This window comes from Grampus griseus (assembly GCF_964374135.1).
Source record: "Grampus griseus genome assembly, chromosome: 2".
NCBI classification, from domain to species: domain Eukaryota; kingdom Metazoa; phylum Chordata; class Mammalia; order Artiodactyla; family Delphinidae; genus Grampus; species Grampus griseus.
Window position 1 is genome coordinate 160,764,808 of NC_139018.1, and position 21,548 is coordinate 160,786,355.

Here is a 21,548-nt window from a genome sequence, read left to right on the forward strand (position 1 = left end):
ATGCCCTAGATAGAACCTCTACTACAATGGTCGACAGAAGTGGTAAGAATGTCCTATTTTGTCCCTGATCTTAGAATATATTAAGTTTTTTCACCATTAAGTTTTTTCTTTAATATATTAGAGAGAATATATTATGATGTTAGTTATAGGTATTTGTAGATAGTCTTTATCAGATTAAGAAAGTTCCCTTCTATGCCTAGTTTATGGAGTATTTTTTATCATAAAAGGCTATTGGATTTTGTCAAATGCTTTTACTTTGTCTAGTAAGCTAATCACGTGATTTTTTCTCCTTTATTCAATCAATATCATGTATTACATTTATTGATATCTGCATTTTATTTATTTTTTTATAAATTTATTTTTGGCTGCGCTGGGTCTTTGTTGCTGCGTGCGGACCTTCTCTAGTTGCAGTGAGTGGGGGCTACTCTTCATTGTGGTGCACAGGCTTCTCACTGCAGTGGCTTCTCTTGTTGCAGAGTGCAGGCGTGCGGGCTTCAGTAGTTGTGGCTCATGGGCTCTAGAGCACAGGCTCAGTAGTTGTGGTGCGTGGGCTTAGCTGCTCCACGGCATGTGGGATCTTCCCGGACCAGGGCTCGAACCCGTGTCTCCTGTGTTGGCAGGCTGATTCTTAACCACTGTGCCACCAGAGAAGCACAATATTTGCATTTTGAACCAACTTTGCATTCCTGGGATAAACCCCACCTGCTTGTGGTATATAACCTTTTTTATATGTTATTGGATTCGATTTGCTAGCATTTTGTTGAGTATTTTTGTGTTCATATTCATAATATATTGGTCTGCAGTTTTCTTGTGACACTGTGGTCTGACTTTGGTATCAGAGTAATACTAGACTCATAGCATGAGTTGAGAAGTATTAACTCCTCTTCTACTTTTTGAAAGAGTTTGTAAAACAGTGATATTAATTCTTCTTTAAATATCTGATAGAATTCATCAGTGAAGCCATCTGAGAATTTCTTGTTGGGAAATATTTTAATTAGTAATTGAATCTTTTTACTTGTTTCAGTTATACTCAGATTTTCCAGTTCTTGAATCAGTATAGTCTGTCTTTCTAGAAATTTGTCCATGTCATGTAAGTTGTCTAATTTGTGGTCATACAGTTGCTCATAGAATTCCCTTACAATCCTTTTACCACAGATGATTGAGCCATACTCCTGCTAACAAAAAATGTAATTCTTTCTAGATTTTTGCTATTATCACAGTGATATGATAAATTTCTTTTTACATATGCCTCCTTGAGAATAGTCCTTTCTCTAGGGTAGATTAAAAGAATAAGGCAACCGTTTTGTTGCTATTGTTAAATAAACTATGCTAAATTGTTCTTGAAAGTGGGCAATTTCTATGGTACTAGCAATTTAAGAGTATTTATTACACTGCATCTCTGTCAAGACTTGATATTAGAAAACTTCTACTTTTTGTTAAACTGATGGGGGAAAAAATGTATTGTTGCTGCTTTGCTTTCTATTTCCCTGATTACATATCAGATTGAGCATCTCCTAAAATGTTTATTGGCCATTTTTTGTCTCTTCCTTAAATATCTATATATATATATATATATATATATATGTACTTTGCCTATTATTTGAAGGTTGTTTGCCTTTTTGTGGAATTATATATTCTTATTATCACTCTTTTCTTCTATATGCACACATATTTTCTCCCATCCACTGCTTATCTTTTAACTTTGATTCATTTCTGAAGATACTTTTAATTTCAATAGTCAAATGCCTTCCCTATATTTATGATTCTGTTTTCTGACATTTATGTCTGTAATAAACATTAAATTTAATTTTTTGCATGGAGTGAAGACTCTGTCATTATCTTCTAACCAAATGGATGCCTTTTGCCTTGCCAGTGCCCTAACTGGTCACTGAAATTCATTCAAGACTTTGAATTTGCCACCTTGGAATTATGATAATTCCACCTTTGACATAACATACCTACCTGTGATACATGTACCTGGGCTAAAGACAGTTTGAAAGGCAAGACAGCTTATTATCCTTCCTTCTGACTCTTCCGCCTCTTTAGAAAACACATCATGATAGATTTCTTAATAGGCCTGCTGTCCCCTCAGGACTACACATGATTCTGGTGATGGGCAATATTGTCACCGATGTTGACAACTTCATTCCCAAGATTAGTCACCAGATCTAAATACTCTCTTCACCAAAGAGGTACTATGCCTTGGAAAAAATACCCTGCAATCCAATCTCTACTTGTAATCCCAATATGGCCCATAATTGAAGAAAGAACTTTTCAAGGTCCTCTGAGTCTATGATTACTTGTCCATTTCCCACTATCCACAGACCAAACGGCTAGACAATGCATTGACCAGATCCTGAAAAAAAGGTATATCAGCTTTCCCCAAGGACTAGCATGATTGCCCTAACTTGTTACTGTATAATTCATCCATAATAACGAAATACAATCCTTTTTTCTAAATGTTATCCTATATTATGGTTTTCATCCCACCACATCTGCTTACCACTAAGCACCTCATAGGTAGACCCCACTCCTTTTTCTGGGAACCCCCTGACCCCTCCCCTCTGAATTAGTATAATTCCTAAGAAAGCTTACATGACCATAAGCCTTTGATTAGAGCTGACTGGTCCAGAAATAGGCACCTGCCTCTGGCTGCACTGACAATTTTCTCACCAAGGACTTTTAGACTTGGGAAATTCATATATTATCCCTCAGAGTAACTAAAACTGAAAGATTAGATTTAGGAATTGTCAGCAATCAGGGCCTCCCACCCATAGGCAAAAAGTTAAAAAAGAAAATAGAAGGAAGAAAGAGATCTGCAATAGGAGAAAATGAAGCTCTTGTACAGAGGGGGAAAAAGTGTCTTGATAGTGTTCAAGTTCTGGTTTATACTTGTTTCTGAAATTGAGCCATATTGCTGTTGTCTTCTTAATAAAATTCATCTTTTGCTCAGACCAATTTGAGTTGGGATTTTGTCCCAAGCACTCAGCCACATGACAGAAGTTCAATAAACACAAGATACTCTTAAAATGTTAGTGTAGTTTTAAGCTTCAATGACTTCAGAAGTATAAATGCTACAAACTTACCCCAAAAATAAACATTTGAAAGTTTAATTATTTCCATTCTTTAACACATTTAGTTTTGTGAATTTTAAATAAATTAATTTTTTTCAGTCTCTCTGACTGAATATGGAAAATGCTGACCCAAACAGAATTTAACCAAAAAAAATTTACTATTCAAAAATTTTTAAATAAGTACAAAAGAAATGTACATAATCAAATTTCGAAATGGTGTCTTTTGAACAGTTGTATCATTATAGTCTCCAAATTATTAATTCTTAAAACTGCACTAAGACTTTTGCCACAGCCTGTTAAAGGATATAACTGTAACAGGCTGTTAAATGGAGGCATCAACTAAGACTCTAAGCCCACTGCTTGTATCATGAAGAATATTATATTCCAATAAAGATGTGGAAAAAAATGCAAAAAAAAAAAAAAAACTAAGAAGAAAGAAAAAAAAGAGGGACTTCCCTGGTGGTGCAGTGGTTAAGAATCCGCTTGCCAATGTTCAAACACAGGTTTGAGCCCTGGTCCAGGAAGATCCCACATGCCACAGAGCAACTAACCCCGTGCACCACAACTACTGAGCCTGCGCTCTAGAGCCCACGAGCCACAACTGCTGAGCCCACGTGCCACAACTACTGAAGCCCACGTGCCTAGAGCCCGTGCTCCACAACAAGAGAAGCCACCGCAATGAGAAGCCTGTGCACTGCAAAGAAGAGTAGCCCCCGCTCGCTGCAATTAGAGAAAGCCCGCGCACAGCAACAAAGACCCAATGCAGCCAAAAATAAATAAATAAATTTATTAAAAAAAAAAAAAAGAGGAAGAAATGAGGCAGGTGACCATTACCACTGAAGAAAACAGTAGGCAGCCAAGGAAGGGAGAGTGCTAAAACCTTTCACCCACATGGATAATATAAAAGGGTCAGGAAAGAAGATTTAGAAAGAGTACTTCTAAATATTCTTTACAGAGAGCTGTCTGGTGCCTTGAGACCTACTCAAATACTTAAGGGAGAGGTGGATATGATGGCCATTATTAGAGAGAGGCACCTTAAGGAGAATACTCAGAAAACTGGTTTATGTTATTTGAACTTATGCAGAAGGAAGGCAGTGACAGTCAAATAAGACCTTTCTTTTATACCTTACCTTTCTTCCCAAAAACATGGAGAATAGAAAATACAAATAGTTAGTGAGAAAGGAGGTAAGAAAAGAGAAAAGCCAACCACATCCCCCGGTAGGCTCTAGGGAAAGGGGAGAGAATCCTAACTTTGAATGAAAATGAAAATATTGACTAATATCTGACAGGGGATTTTAATTTCCAATTCAGGACAGTGCTTATAATTATATTTAAATTAATTACCTAAGAGTGATCAGAACACTCATGGTACTGCCCTAGTCTTTTCTAGGAGCAGAGGGAAAACTAGCCCCAGTAAGCAAATATAAATGAATATAAGGAGTCTGAAAAAAGTTCCTTTGTGATTTTCTTCTACACGACATGCTTTTCAATATAACAATTGTGAAACTAATATAGCCACCTGTAAGAACTGTAGGTCATCCACAATGACTTTCAAGATGCTTCTCGACAAGCAAGCAATGTACTGAGCATATTCTGACCAGACAATTATACAAAGCTTATTCTGTGTATAAGACAATTCAAGTTGAGAATCCTCACCTTTATAGTAATCCATTCAGCTAATCCTTCCCACTGCTTTCTTTTACGCCCAGGAATTTTAAAACCAGTTATAACTAGTACCCATAGTCTAATATGAGGAGCTAGAATAAATAATAGTAATACATATGACTGCTTTAATACCCTGTTCCAATAGAAAGAATATTCATGGAAATCAGCCTCCTACTTTAAGAATGCCCCTAGAACATGCTAAAAGCTTTCATCTGACAAATTTGTGGAAGTTTTTACCCTACCCTTCTGATAGGGAGGACTCTAATGAGATAGAAGAGGGAAAAAGTAAAATAAGGCCTAACTTGATTACATACCAAGTACCTGACCACCAATTAATGTAAGCCGTTAAGTTCTTTAGTTCCATTTTCAACAGCTGCCCAGGATATCCTTTTCTTTACATTTTATGTTATATTCTTCTATTAAATCTTGATCCTTGGACTTGATAATTAAAAAATCTGATCATGTAAACTTTCTCAATTTTTCAATGCTAATCTAAAAAAAATTCTTTGAAAATGCTGTGATGTGAGCTTGTCTGAATATGTTTTACTTTAATTTAAAACATTTATTTTAAAAAGAATTTTATGAGTTTACAAAGAACTATAAGTGAAACATCTATATGCAAACTACATTTTGTATGATTATATTTTTTACTGTTTTAAAACTGTAAAATACACATAAAATTTACCATATTAACTGTTTTTAAGTGTTCAGTTCAGTAGTGATAATTATATTCATATTGTTGTACAATCAATCTCCAGAACTCTTTTCATCTTGTAAAACGGAAACTCTATACACATTAAAAATAACTCCACATTCCTGATTCTTCCCAGACCCTGGCAACTACCATTCTACTTTCTGTCTCTATGAATTTGACCACTCTAAATGCCTCATATAAGTGAAATCATACAATTTTGTCTTTTTATGACTGGCTTATAATTAATCAGCATTAATATCCTCAAGATGCATCCATGTTGTACCATATGTCAGAATTTCTTTCCTTTTTAAGACTGAATACTATTCCATTGTATGTATATAACACATTTTCTTTATCCATTCATCCATCATTGGACACTTGGGCTGCTTCTACCTCTTTGCTACTATGAATAATGCTACAGTCAACATGGCTGTACAAATATCTCTTCAAGACCCTGATTTCAGTTTTGGGAGGTATATTCCCAGGAATGGAATTGCTGGATTTCCATTCCATGATCCAAAAAATGGATCATATTTTTTGAGGAACTAACATACTATTTTCTGTTGTGGTTATACAATTTCACATTCTTTATGATTATAATTTTAACTTTTAAAATTATATATATCATAAAAATTAACAACACTAAATTTTTTATTAGTGGTTTTATTTTCTTTTCTATGTTTCCAATTTATCTGAAATAAATATGCACTTTATTTATAATGATGAAAAGGAGTTATTTTAAAAGCTTACCTCTTTAATTTATTTGCCTGATTTTCAAATATTTTCAACATGGTATTCAATTGATTAGTCATTGTAGAAGTTTCTACTGTTTAAAAAAAAAAACAAACATTTAAAGGTATTATAAATGGCAGAAGTTATACCTGTATGCTGATACAACTCACTGCTATATGTGAGAACTAGATAAAGAGGAGGCAACAGAAATGTACAACATATATAAAGGGGACCAAATAAATCAAGTATATCAAGAAACCAAGTAAACCAGAGGCCTTGCTTTGGGAGGGTCAGTACTCCCTAAATAGTCAAAGAGTATACTGGGAGAAGTCAGCTTTAGAAGAAAGAATCAAATTCAGAATTGCTTACAGGCAAGAGAGTAATTAAAAATGCTTGCATAGAAAGTAATATGGCACAATAAACAATATTTTAAAATTAATCTCATAATAGTATAGGACATAATTTTAAATTATGCCTTGTATACAGTAAAGGGTTACAAAGAACATTAACTATTATTCTTGTCACAATTTGAAATTACAGTTCGCAGGAGGGAGAAAAGGCCCTGCTATGGACGGAATATTTGTGTTCCCCCTAATTCGTATGTTAAAACCCTAATCTCCAATATGATGATATTTAGAGATGGGGGTCTTTGAGACCCCCATCATGAGAATGGAGCCACATAAGACACAAGAGAGCTCGCTTGCTCTCTCCCTGCTCTCTCTCCATTATTTGAGGACACAGCAAGAAGACAGCCATCTGCAATACAGGAATAAGGCTCTCACCAGAACGTGACTATGCTAGAACCCTGATTTGAACTTCTCAGCCTCCAGAACTGTGAGAAATAAATTTCTGTCGTTTAATGCACTCAGTCTATGGCAATTTGTTATGCAGGCCCCTAAAACAGGCTCATCTCTACGATTCTACTAGTTTAGGAATTACAACTCAGTAACATAGAATGTATAGATGGGAACATTACACTTCCATTGCCAAATGCAACAGCTTGGGTCCAACTGCTTCTTCCTCAAGTTCTCATTATGAATAACTTTAAAACAGAAGAAAAGAGATCAGAGAACCCATGTCTTATTGAACTGTTCTAGTTAAGGCCCTTTCCTGAGCAGAGTGCCTCTGGTTAACAAAGTGGCTTATATAGTCATTCTGAAGAAGCCAAAATGGTAAAGGGAGATCCAGTTGTTTGCTATGTATTGTGGAGGGAGGAGGACCTCTTTTCTCTATTATAATAAAGCTTCAGTATTTTATTAGTAAGTAAAAAATATTAATAATGCATGCATATTATTTATCAATGGACAGGTTTTTCCTCTTGGGAAAATATATGAGACAGTCAGCACCTAGAATGCATGTTATATAGAATGATTATAAAAATGGGATAAAATGTACATATAGTGTTTTTATCTTGTTTTATCATTTTAAATATCAAGGAAAATGTTTCTAAGCATTTTATATGAAATTATCTTATTCTTTCTAAAAGCTACACAGCACTCCATTGCTATGAATGTACTGTAATTCATTCAGCCAGTCCTAAAAATGCACGTTGTTACTATGTTTTTACTCTTACAAATATGTTAACAGTAGTACTGTTTATGGAAATAGAAATATAGAAATCATCTATATGAACATCAACAGAAGAACAGTAAATAAATTATGGCATAACCATAAAATGGAATACTATATGGCCATTAAGCCTCTTATACATTCATGCATTAATTTGCATTTCCCTGATACTAGTTAGGTCAAGCATCATTTCATATATTTTGGACATTTTTATTTCTTCTTCCGTAACATGCCTGTTCATATGTTTGTCCATTTTTCTCCTGAGTTGTCTGCCTTTTTACTACTCATTTGTAGGGGCCAATTAATACTAGCATATAGTGTGTAATACAGTTAACAGTCTACTATTAATTACATACTTACTGATATTTTCTAATGTACAGAATTTTTATACTTAACCAAATCTATTGATTTTTTTGTTCTATAGTTTCTAGGCTTTGCTTCATTCTTTAAAAGTCCCAATATAAATAAATTCTCTTAATATTCATTTGTATTTTATAATCATGAGCTATATTATACGTACCAAAACATAAATAAAAATATATTTATAGTTTAATGAATAATTACAAAGCAAACATCCACACAACCACCACTCAAGGTCAACAATTAGGCACCTGGGATTGCCAATATCCTAGAAGCTCTCTATGTGGCCCACCCCATTCATAACCCTTCCCCTCACCCTACAGGTGCCTACTATCCTTTTTTTCTCATCTTTGTATCTTTTCTACCCTTGTTAGTATCCTTAATGAACAGAGTTAAGTTTTCCTGGCTTTTAACTTATCATAAATGAAAATACTCTACATATTTAGGACTTCATTCAGTCAATAATATGTTTGTAAGATGAATGATGTTATCAGCAGCTAGATTTCAAACATATTCATTATGATATGCTTTTCCAATGTATGAATAGACCACAACTTATTTATCCATTCTACTCGTCACAGATATTTGAGATCTCCAATTTGGGGACTATTACAAACAAAACTGGTATGAAAACAGTCCAAGAGTTTAAGGACATGACATCACTAAGACAGCAGAGTAGGAGACCCTAGCCTCTGTCCCCCAACAAAGATCAACAATTGACAGTTTAACAGATTAACAATCAACAGTTCCCAGTGAGCTGCTCCACTGAGGAGCCCAGCAGCTTTTACGGCTGAAGAAACCAATGGCCAGCACAGCCACTGCAGACCCCCGCAGAACACACCAGCTTTCACCCCACAGCTGCTGCCAGCTGCCTGAGTCCCTCCCTACTCCCCTGCCCCAACCACCACCATCACTGCAGCCCAGGAACCATGCCAGCAGCCAGCCCAAGCCTCCGTGGCTGAGTGAGTGTGAGACACCAGCCTAAACCTCTGTGGCTCATGTAGACCATCACGTGCTTACACAGGGCTAAGCCGCTCCAGCTGTACACCTGCATGCTCCCAGCCCAGCTTGTCACCAATCACCACTGCCCTATGCATACCCATCAGGAGACTGTGCAGCCACAGGAGAGCACACCAACAGCCAGATCCCCATAGCTGCTTGTGGGCCCAGATCAGGCCCTGTCTTCTGTCACCGACCTGCACCACTGTAGTCACTTGCAGCTAGCCCCTCCAACTGTGCACCTGCACACCCGTGGCCTATCACCAGCCTCCACTGCTGTATGCCTGTAGTGAGACCCAAAAGCCACAGTGGTGCACACTGACTACCAGGACTCCTGAGCTGCCCGTGTGCCCATAGTTGACTCCAGCCCTTGCTGCCTGTCCTGGCCCCCGCCACAATGTGTGTGTTTGCACCTGGCCACTGCCGCTACACAGGCACTTGCGGCTGGCCCTCACAACTGAGCGTGTGCATACCACCAGCTCTGGCCACTCCCACTGCCTGCCCTGGTTCCTTGCTGCTGTACCTGCAGACAATGCTGAGGACCCCAACAGCCTGTGAAGCCTCTGAAGACCCCCAAGACACATACCAAGGACCACACGGTTGTCAGTGCTATGGACTACAATGGCCTGAGCAAGTGCGTCACAATCCCCCCAGCCAATCCCACCACATGTCCCCACACCTGGCACCCACAGCACTACATGTGGGGTGATGGCGTACTTGGGCACTCCCCCACCTGCGGTTGGAAATCCTTCCTTACTGAAGTCACTCCATAGAGTCAGGAAGAGATGACTGCTTCTTCAAATGTGCAGGTGCCTACGCAAGGACACAGGGATCACAACAAATCCGGGAGACATGACTCCAACAAAGGAATACATTAAGCCTCCAGTAACTGGTCCCAAAGAAATGAAGATACAGGAAGCGCCCAACAAAGAATTCAAAATAATTGTTCTGAATATGCTCAGAGAGCTAGGAGATCACAAAAAAACAATTTAATGATATTAGGAAAATAATACAAGAACAACTGAGAAGTTCAACAAAGAGATAGAAAACATAAAAAAGAATCAAACAACTTTTCAAGCTGAAGAATAGAATGAAATATATATATATTTTAAAAAGTGAAACTACTTCATACTAAAAAGCTTCTGCACAGAAAAGGAAACCATCAACAAATTGACAAGGCAGCCTTCCGAATGGGAGAAAATATCTGTAAACCATATATCTGATAAGGGGTTAATATCCAAACTACATAAAGAACTCATAAAACTCCATAGCAAAAAAATAATAATCTGATTAAAAAATGAGCAGAGAACTTGAATAGACATTTTTCCAAAGAAAGCATACAAATAGCCAACAGGTACGTGAAAAGGTACTCAGCTACACAGATCATCAGAGAAATGCAAATGAAAACCCAATGAGATATCACCTCATACCTGTTAGAACGGCTATTATCTAACAGACAAGAGATAACAAATGGTGATGAGGATGTGGAGAAGGGGGAACCGTGATGCACCACTGGTGGGGATGTGAACTGGTACTGCCACTATGGAAAACAGTATGGAGGTTCCTTGAAAAATTAAAAATAAAACTACTATATGATCCAGCAATCTCACTTCTGGGTATGTATCCAAAGAAGATGAAATCACTATCTCAAAGCAACATCTGCTCGCCTGTGTCCATTGCAGCATTTTTTTGGCCACACTGCATGGCTTGTGGGATCCTAGTTTCTCAACCAGGGATTGAACCCAGGCCATGAGTCCTAACCACTGGACCACCAAGGAACTCTGACTGCAGCATTATTTATAATAGCAAAGACATGGAAACAACCCAAATGTCCACAGACAAGTGAATGGATAAATACACACACACACACACACACACACACACACACACACACACACACATATACACACACACACACGGTGGAATATTATTCAGCCATTAAAGAGGAAGTCTTGCCATTTGCAACAACATGGATGGACCTTGAGGGAATTATGCTTAGTTAAATAAGTCAGACAGAGAAAGACAAATACTGTATAATTTCCTTATATGTAGACTCTAAAAACACTGAAATGACAGAAACAGAGCATAATGGTGATTGCCAGTAGCTGTGGGGTGGAGAAAATTGGGAAATATTGGTCAAAGAGTACTTTCAGTTATAAGATGATTAAGTTCCAGGGACCTAAGGTCACAGCATGGTGACTACAGTTAATACTGTATTGTATACTTGAAAGCTGCTATGGGAGCAGAGCTTTAATATTCTCTCCATAACAATGCCAACAACAAAATGGTAATTATGTTAGATAAAGGGTATGTAAAAAACCTTATTTTGGTAAGCACTTCACAATATATATGTGTATCAAATTGTTATGATAAACACCTTAAACTTGTACAATGTTGTATGTGAATAATATCTCAGTAAAGCTGTTAAAAAGAAAAAGAGTTTAAAGGTATGCACATCCACAACTTAATTAGATAAAGAAAAGCTATTTTTCAAAGTGATTGTGCCAATGTATACCTCACTCACAGTTACATATCCTTGTCAACACTTACTGTTGTCAGACTTTTTTTTTCTGGCCACACCACACAGCCTGAGGGATCTTAGTTCCCTGACCAGGGATTGAACCTGTGGCCTCAGCAGTGAAAGCATGCAGTCCTACCCACTGGACCATCAGGGAATTCCCATTCTGGTACTGATTTTTAATTTAATTGTTTTGGGGTCTGAAGGCAAACATTATATGATTTCTATTTTTTAATTTGTTAAGGTGTATTTTATAGCCTGGAATATGATCTATTTTGGTGTATGTACCATGTGAGCTTGAGAATAATGTATATTCTGTTCTTGTTGCATGAAGTAGTCTATAGAGGTCTATTTTATCCAGCTGAATGATGGTGTTGTTGAGTTCACTAAGTCCTTACCAATTTTCTGCCTGCTGCATCTGTCTACTTCTGATAGAATGGTGTTGAAGTCTCCAGTTATAATAGTGGGTTCATATATATCTCCTTGCAGTCGATCAGTTTTTGCCTCACTTATTTTGACACTCTGTTGTTAGGCACATACACATTGAAGGCTACTGTGTCTTGTTGCAGAACTGACTCATTTAGCATTAAACACCCCTATTTATTCTTAATAAATTTTTTTTGCTCCAAAGTCTGCTCTGTTCAAATTAATATAGGTACTCCTGCTTTCTTTTGGTAAATGTTACCATTATCTTTATTATTATTTATTATTAACTTTATATTTAAAGTTGCAGACAATATATAGTTAGGTCCCAGGAAAAAAAAAATCAGTACCAGAAAGACAACATGAAAATATTTTGGAGATTAGGTAACATACTACTAAATAGCGCACATGACAAAGAAGTCTCAGAGAAACTAAAATACATTTTGAACTAAATTAAAATGAAAATGTAACATCAAATTTTGTGAAATGCAGTAAAAGGGAAATTTATAGTATTTAATGAATACATCACAACAGAAGGAAGATCTTAAATCAATAATCTAAGCTTCTGCCTTCGGAAACTAGGAAAAAAAGACCAAATTAAATCTGAAGTAAGCAGAAGAAAAGAAATAAAAATAAGAGCAGATATCAATGAAAACAGGAAATTACAGAAAATTAATTAAACCAAAAGCTGATTCTTTGAAAAAAATCAAGAAAATGAGTAAGCTAACTAAGAAAAAAGAGATATGACACAAATTACTAACATCAGAAATGAAAGAGGGGACATCACAACAGATCCCATGGACATCAAAAAATAATAAAAAAGATTATGAAAAACTTATGCCAACAAATTTGATAATTTAGATGAAAGGGACCAATTCCTTGAAAGACACAATTTACCAAAACTCACACAAGGAGAAAAAGATATTCTTAATAGAATATATATCTTATATAAACTGGATCAATAATTTGATATCCTTACAAAACAGAAAGCACCAGGATCAGATAACTGCACTGGCAAATTCTACCAAACCTATAGGAAAAACTATACCAGTTATCTACAATCTATTTCAGATGACAGAAGCAGAAAAACATTTCCTAACTCATTTTATGAGGCCAGTATTACTCTAATACTAAAACAAGACAAAGACATTACCAAACAAGGATAACCACGCACCAATATCTCTCATGAACACAGATGCAAAAACCCCAACAAAATATTAGCAAATTTAATCTGACAAGGTATGGGACAAATTATACACCACAACCAAGTGAAATTTATCCCAACTATACAAGGCTGGGTCAATATTTGAAAATCAGCTAATATACCTATCATATCAATAGTCCATATGATCATTTCAAAAGATACAGAAAAAGCATATGACAAAATCTAATACCCATTCATGAAACTCTTTGCAAACTAGAAACAGAATAAAACATCCTCAACTTGATAAAGAAAATCAAACAAAATACCTACAGCTAACACCATACTTTTTTAACATTTTTATTTTATATTGGAGTATAGTTGATTTACAATGTTGCGTTAGTTTCAGGTATACAGCAAAGTGATTTAGTTATACATATACCTATTATTTTTCAGATTTTTTTCCATAAAGGTTATTACAGAGTATTGAGTAGAGTTCACTGTGCTGTACACTAGGTCCTTGTTGATTATATTATATATAGTAGTGTATATATATTAATCCCAACCTCCTAATTTATCCCTCCCCCCACCTTTTCTCTTTGGTAACCGTAAGTTTGTTTTCTAAGTCTGTGACCTACAGCTAACACCATACTTAATGGTAAGATACTAAATGCTTTCCCCCTAGATCAGGAATAAGACAAGGATGTTCCTTCTCACCACTCCTACTCAACATCATGCTAGAAGTCCTAGCTAATGCAATAATACAAGAAAAGAAAAGAAAAAGTATAAAGTTTGAGAAGGAAGAAGTAAAGTTGTCTTTTTTCACAGATGGCATGACTGCCTGTATAAAAACGGTGATTCCCAAAGAATCACCAAAAATCTGCAATGAGTAAGTGATTACAGAAAGATTACAGCATACAAGAGTAATATACAGAAGTAAATTGCAATTCCTTTCTTATATACCAACAATAAACAAGTAGAATTTGAAATTATAAACACACCATTTACATTAGTACCAAAAAACTCAATACTTAGGCATTAATCTAAATAAATATGTACAGGATATATATTAAGAAAAAAACTATCTCATGAAAAAAATCAAAGAAGATACACATAAATGGAGAGATATTCCATATCCATGGATAGGGAGACTCATTACTGTTAAGACATCAGTTCTCATCAATTTGATCTGTAGATTCAATGCAATCCCAATCAAAAACCCAGCAAGCAAAAAAAGGGAGTGGACTTGCCTGACGGACCGTGGTTAAGACTCCAGGTTTCCACTGCAGGGGGTGCAGGTTTGATCCCTGGTTGGGGAACTAAGATCCCCTATGCCACACAGCATGGAAAAACAAAAACAACAACAACAACAAAAACCCAGCAAGTGATTTTGAGTGTATCAACAAACTGATTCTAAACTTTAAATGAAAAGGCAACAGATCCAAAGAATAGAATACAATACTGAAGAACAAAGTTGGAGGAGTGACACTATCCAACTTCAAAAACTTACTATAAAGTTACAGTAATCAGGGGCTTCCCTGGTGGCGCAGTGGTTGAGAATCTGCCTGCTAATGCAGGGGACACGGGTTCGAGCCCTGGTCTGGGAGGATCCCACATGCCGCGGAGCAACTAGGCCCGTGAGCCAAAACTACTGAGCCTGTGCGTCTGGAGCCTGTGCTCCGCAACAAGAGAGGCCGCGATAGTGAGAGGCGCATGCACTGCGATAAAGAGTGGCCCCCGCTTGCCACAACTAGAGAAAGCCCTCTCACAGAAACAAAGACCCAACAGAGCAAAAATAAATTAATTAATTAAAAAACTCCTACCCCCAACATCTTCAAAAAAAAAAAAAGAAAGAAAACCACAGCTTTAAAAATAAAAAAAGTTACAGTAATCAAGACAGTATGGTATTGGCAAAGAACAGAAAAACAGATCAATGGAACATAACAGAGATCCCAGAAATAGGCCCACACAAATACAGTCAACTGATTTTTGGCAAAGAAACAAAGGCAATTCAATGGAGAAAGGTTAGTCTTTTTAACAAATAGTGCTAGAAAAACTGTACATTCACATGCAAGAAAAATTAATTTAGACACAGACTCAATTCAAAATGGATCATAGATTTAAATATAAGAGGCAAAACTATGAAATTTCTAGAAAATAACATAGGAAAAAGTCCAGGTTACATTGGGTTTGAAGATGACTTTTAGGCACAACAACAAAAGCACAATCCACAAAAGAAAAGTTCAACTTCATTAAAATTCAAAACTTCTGCTCTGCAAAAGACACCGTTAAGAGAATGAAAATATAAACCACAGACTGAGAAAAACATCTTTGCAAAACACATATCTCATGAAGAACTTGTGTCAAAGATATACAAAAAACTTTTAAAACTCAACAATAAGGAAGCAAATGATCCCCCCATTTAAAAATAGGTAAAAGATCTGAACAAATACCTCACCAAAGATATACAGATGGCAAATAAACATATGAGAGGATGCTCAACATTATATATCATTAGGGAATCACAAATTAAAACAATGAGATAAAATTTAATTTAAAAAATGATATAACATTATGCACCTTTTAGAATGTCTTAAATCCAAAATTCTGACATCAAATGCTGACAAAGATGTAGAGCACCTGAAATTCTCATGCTCGTTTCTAGTAAAAATGCAAAATGATACAGTCCCTGTGAAGGACAGCTTGGCAATTACTTACAAAACTAAACATACTTTTACTATATGATCTAGCAATTGTACTCCTTAGTATCTACCCAAATGAACTGAAAAACTTCTGTCTGTAGAAACACCTTTGTTTATAGTAGCTTTATTCATAATTGCAAAAACTTCGAAGCAACATAGATGTCTTTCAACAGATGAATAGATAAACTATGGTACATCCATATAACAGATTACTATTCAACAATAAAAATAAATGAGCTATAAAAGCATAAAAAGACATGGAGAGACATTAAATGCGTATTGCTAAGTAAAAGAAAGACTGCATAATTTCAAATATATGATATTCTCGAAAAGGCAATATTCTAGAGACAACAAAAAGATTAGTGGTTACCAGGGATTCAGTGGATGGAGGGAGAGATGAATAGGGAGAACATGGGATTTTCAGGGCAGTGAAACTATTCTGTATGATACTGTAATGGTGAATACATGACATTATGCATTTGTCACAATCCATAGAACTGTATGACACAAAGATTGAACCCAATGTAAACTATGGACTTTAGTTAATAATAATGTATAAATACTGGTTTATCAGTTTTAACCAATGTACCACGCTAATACAAAATTTAATAACAGAGGAAATTTTGTGTGAGGAGTGGGGTGGAAAATGGGTATGTGGAAACTCTGTACGTTCTGCTCAATTTTTCTATAAACCTAAAACTTCTCTAAAACAAGAGTTCATTAATTATGAAATGAAGCAACATCAAGATTAAATGATAGTACAAAAAACAGAATGAAATTCAAAGGTAGCTTTTGTCTTATTGATTAGGCTATGGAATCTAATAGAATTTAGGGAATGAGAAGGGAAGAACAGAATAAATTTCACTGGAGAAGATGAAAAAGGGTACTTTTAAGAGAAAAAGAGTATACAAGTGAACAGGCAGTACTGAGAAAGAGTAGACATATACCAGTGGAGCCCAGGGACTGAGACAGCTGCCATGGGAAAAGAAACTGAGGAATTTGCAAAAGGGTTTTCTCCACATTGTACAATGTAACCCTGTCCTCTGCTTCCCTTAAAAAATATGAGTAAAATTTCTACTATTATACTTTATTATTTTAGAACTTGGTTTTGTGATTGGACAATGTGTTCCACTGGCCTACAAGTGGGCACAGAGACTTCTGTTTTTGTCCATGATGGCTCATCAGGGACCAGAGTTACCTTTTCACTTTAAACCAATTAAAAACTGGACAAAATATATAAAACAGCAATATTCAGACACTGGAAAACAGAAGGTGCAATGCAGTAATTCCTCACAGAAGGAAAACAAAGGATGGCTCTATGATGACCCCAGCTTACTGCCTGGAGTTTCCAGGCCACAGCATAAGGAAGGGAAACCCAGACAAAGTTTACTGGTTTCCATGAGTTCAGAGACAAAGTTTAGAGCCTGGGGAGGCCAAAGCAGCTAGAATTCACAGGGCACAGTATTAGACGGAAGACAGCTGCACAGATTGAGGGAGACAGAGCTGCACACATGTGCAGAGGGTTCCCCTTGATGCAGAGAGAGGCTTTTACTATCTACTCCAAAGCTCTAGACACCTTTCTACCCCACCTAGTCAGGCAGGGCTGCCTCAGATCAGAAGCCTCTATAGGTTTTGGGAGTAATGCAGAATGTATAGCTACCCTTCATTTAAACATGGCAACGTTAGGGTTTAAAGCTGAATTTGAAAGAGGGAAGGATTTCCATCAACTTTTTTCAACCAAATCTTATTTTCTACTTCTAAAAATATATTCCACAGTATACATTATATGATTGTTTCAAAATTCTCTCCAGTATTAAGACATAAGCAAGGCAGTTTCTCCTTTCTGTTGACAAGTAGTCAGAAGTTTGAATTCTAGAAGTTTGAGTTCTAGCAGCTCTTTATATTCACGAACTGATAGGTACTCAGCTGCAGTCAAACCACCAGTATATATGAGATAATCTATAATTCATAGTAACAAGACGTGCAAATGACCTCTTAAATTTATCACTGCTCCACCTCAAAGGCCTACCACCTCTGAAACATTTTTGTAGCATATTCTCATCACAATAAAAAATCCTCCATTCCTAGTAATAACATGTTACTCTTTAAAAATGAGTCTGTTTTTGGTAGCAAGTAGCTAACTAGGAATTTCAGTATTTGCTTGATCGCCAGCTCAACTGTATGGCTCCAAACTCCAGGGAATTTATGTTGTAACTTCATAATTATTACTTTAAATTATAAAAAATTATAGAAATTAATACACTCAACAGAAGTTATTAATACAAAGATGCTTAATGAGTGGAAACTTACGTGGCTCAGTCGCAGAAACACCTGTAATTTCTTCAGTTGAGTGTGTTTTTATGAATTCTGAAATAACAGGGAATTTGTCATGAGTTTCAATATGAATTATATTTATTAACTGAGTTTAAATTTTATAGTTTTTATTTTAATAACTCATTCAAGAGAACAAAAATTTTAAGAAAAACAACTGAGCTGTCTACAACTGTAGACCTTCCCAATCAGGCAACAAAGTGTAACATCTAAAAAAATGTGTGTAACAACTGAGCGATATGAACTCATCATTTTCTCAACAAAACTTGTTTTTCCTCTTATATTCTCCTAGCTAATGTTACCATCATCTAATCTCACTTCCTTTCATATCCAATCACCATGTTTTGCCAATTTTATCCAGTAAATATTTCTCAAATATTCCCCTTTTCCTCTCTTTATTTGTGCTCTAATATAGGCACTTATCACACATTTAAGGTACAGCAGTAACTTCCATCTCCTACTCTCAATCTCCAAATCTAGCTTCTTAATGTGGCCAGAATAATCTCTCTAAAGTAAAATTCAACATGTCACTTCCCTAGAAATAATCTTCAATGATTCCCTATTATATATGGGGGAAAAAAGAAAGTATTCCTAAAGCATTTAATCCCTCTGCCTAGGCTCTTTCTTATCTTACCCCTACCTATTACTTCACACTTTATAACCATTCCAGTGGTATTTCCCTATTTATACTGTTTCTCATGCTATACCCTCTTCTTAGAGTACCAAATATCTCCCATCTTCACTTGACAAAGTCCTATTCATCCTTCAAGGTTGCATAAAACCTAAATAACTCCCTCAGGTTGAACAAGCTGGCTTTCTATGGACTCACTGCAAATTACACATACCTTTATCATGCATTACACTATATTAAAATGATACATAATGTGCTTGTATCCTTACTATGTTGTGGATTTTGAGGGTAATAACCAAGTGTTATTCATTTTATACACTCCCAGAATCTGGAACATAATAAGAACTTTTATTGAAAATATCAACTGCTATTGAATATCTTTGAATTTATCATTGTATAATTTTTATGGCTATAAATTTTTAAACTTTAAGTCTCAAAATGTTGGTGCATTTAGGAAACCCTATAAAGGCTGGACTTGTATAAAATATTATCACCTTCAATTTTCTGCAGTACAGTTTCATAAGTTTGCACTTCTTCTGGTGGAATTTCACTATCCCTGTTAAGATTTCAATAAATAAAACATACTTATTTATTATCAAAGATTAAGCATTTAAATTACACTTAAGAACTAGAATATATGCTCTCTAGACATATGCAGTTTGTAAAATAAAATTTAACATGTTCTTTAACCTTTATTCACAGACATTAAGGTAAATTATCTAGTAGCAAGAAAACAAGTAAAAAAGTCAAACTATGTAATTCTATGAATTCTGTGTATTCCATGAACATAATTAGGTATACCAACAACAACATAAACAAAAATAATAAAACTGTATTTGGTAGAACCATGAGATTTCTTTTTACCAATATATTATTAATGGTGTAATCAATTGTTAAGAGCACAAGTTTTAGAGTCAAATTGCTTGGCTCAAAACCTGCTGTAAATTACCCACTTACTAAATATGTGGCCTTGGGTAAGTCACTTAACCTGAGCCTCAGTTTCTTCATCTATCAAAATTGGGGTATTAGAGTACTTATTTCATAAAGTATTATAGTTGTAAGGACCAAAGAACACATGTAAAGTTACTAGGAAAATACATAGCACATATCAGACATGTAAATTTCAGGTATTAATATTAATATATGGCCTGAAATTAATTTCACGCCTCACAATAGATAGCTCAGGTTAATATATCTGAACCTCTGAACCAAGGCTCTATTATGCAGCTCCCACTGAAGCCAACTCAAGTATCACTGCCTTCATTCCTTTAAGTCTAGTCATTGACAGATGGAGAGATCAATAAAGTAACTGCATAATAAATAGTAGCCCATCCTAATTATGGGTACTTTCTATTTTAACACTGTAAAATAAAAGGGTTTTGTGTATGTTTAATGCAAAAAAAAAGGTTGTTTATAAATGTAAAGTTTTACTTGGATAAGTTAGTATACTAGATATGGTTAGGGATAGGGGAACAAATGACTTGGAGTTGATTTAATTCAGGTATTCATAAAAATTACTCACATTTATTTACTGTTTATTACATGTGATAGGAAATATGTAGATGTGTATGACTGGTTCTGATTTTGAGGAAGTGACAGTCTTGACAGGAAAACTTACACGTGAATGATTAAATTAATAGCTTATTAAGTTAAATTGGTAACCAATTATTAATTCATAATAAAATTATTAGGTGTATTATTTGATGCCAAACAATAGGGGACAAGAAAGAAGTAACAAAGGAAGAGATCACTGTAGGACGGGTTTCTCAACCCCGGCACTACCAACATTTTAGACTGGATAATTCTTTGTTGTGGGAGACTGTCCTGTGCATTTTACAATGCAGCATCTCTGACCTCTACCTAGTGCCAGTAGCATTCTCCCACTCCTAGTTGTGACAACCAAAATGTCTACATACAAGTGTCCTCTGGGGCACAAAGTATCCCCCATTTGAGAATCAATGCTATAAGGGAAGAGCTCTACCATGGCACTCTATCAACATTACACAGATCCACAAAGGCTTGACAGCAGTCAGACCCAAATCATAGTAGAATGCCCTGAAATTTCTGCTGCAGAAAGAGAAGATAAGCCTGGTGAAGAGTCTCCATGAGGCAGTTTTCCATTCCTGTCTTGTGGAAGACTAACACAAGCTCACTTCTCATCTGTCTCCCTAATTTCAGTTGAGCACAGAGCTTTCTACCCCTCTCTTCTTTACAGCCCAGTTGAAGCCCTCTGTTAAGACTATAAAGCTGCATACAGCAGAAACTAACACAACATTGTAAATCAACTCTACTCCAATAAAAAATAATTTAAAAAAAACTATAAAGCTGCATGGATGTAGTTTACATTTTGCTCCTTCATGGCAGAGCAACAAATCGCTTGTGTGGCCTGTCATCTGGTCCCTGCTGCTCTGTGTCGTCCTGTGGAACTAGGAACACAGGGAGCTGACACCATGCTGACCTTGTTCTTGCTGTCTGTATAAGTAATTCAACACCATTTGTGCCCATTGTCTCCGTACCAGCCTAATATTTGGAAGTATGACAAGCCAATCTCATAGCTGCCACTGTGCTGCCACTTTGGGGCTGCCTGACTGCTTGCCAATAATGTAAACAAAAGCATGTTTAAAAAATAGTTTTTAAGATACAACAATGAAAGGGGTAGAAAGTACCGAAGAAGTTTAGCGGAATGAACTGGAAAGAACTGGGCAGATT

General features: G+C 35.9%; 1 protein-coding gene across 1 annotated transcript in view; it reads right to left on the reverse strand.

The window, feature by feature from the left end:
* CCDC7 (coiled-coil domain containing 7) overlaps positions 1-21,548 on the reverse strand; it is a gene marked incomplete at both ends in the record, with an annotated part of 247,453 nt that overhangs the window by 196,670 nt on the left and 29,235 nt on the right. The window contains 3 exons of the mRNA XM_082681635.1: positions 6,184-6,256; positions 18,188-18,244; positions 19,334-19,395. Coding sequence (XP_082537761.1) covers positions 6,184-6,256; positions 18,188-18,244; positions 19,334-19,395 — 192 coding nt within the window. The remainder of the gene's footprint in view (positions 1-6,183; positions 6,257-18,187; positions 18,245-19,333; positions 19,396-21,548) is intronic.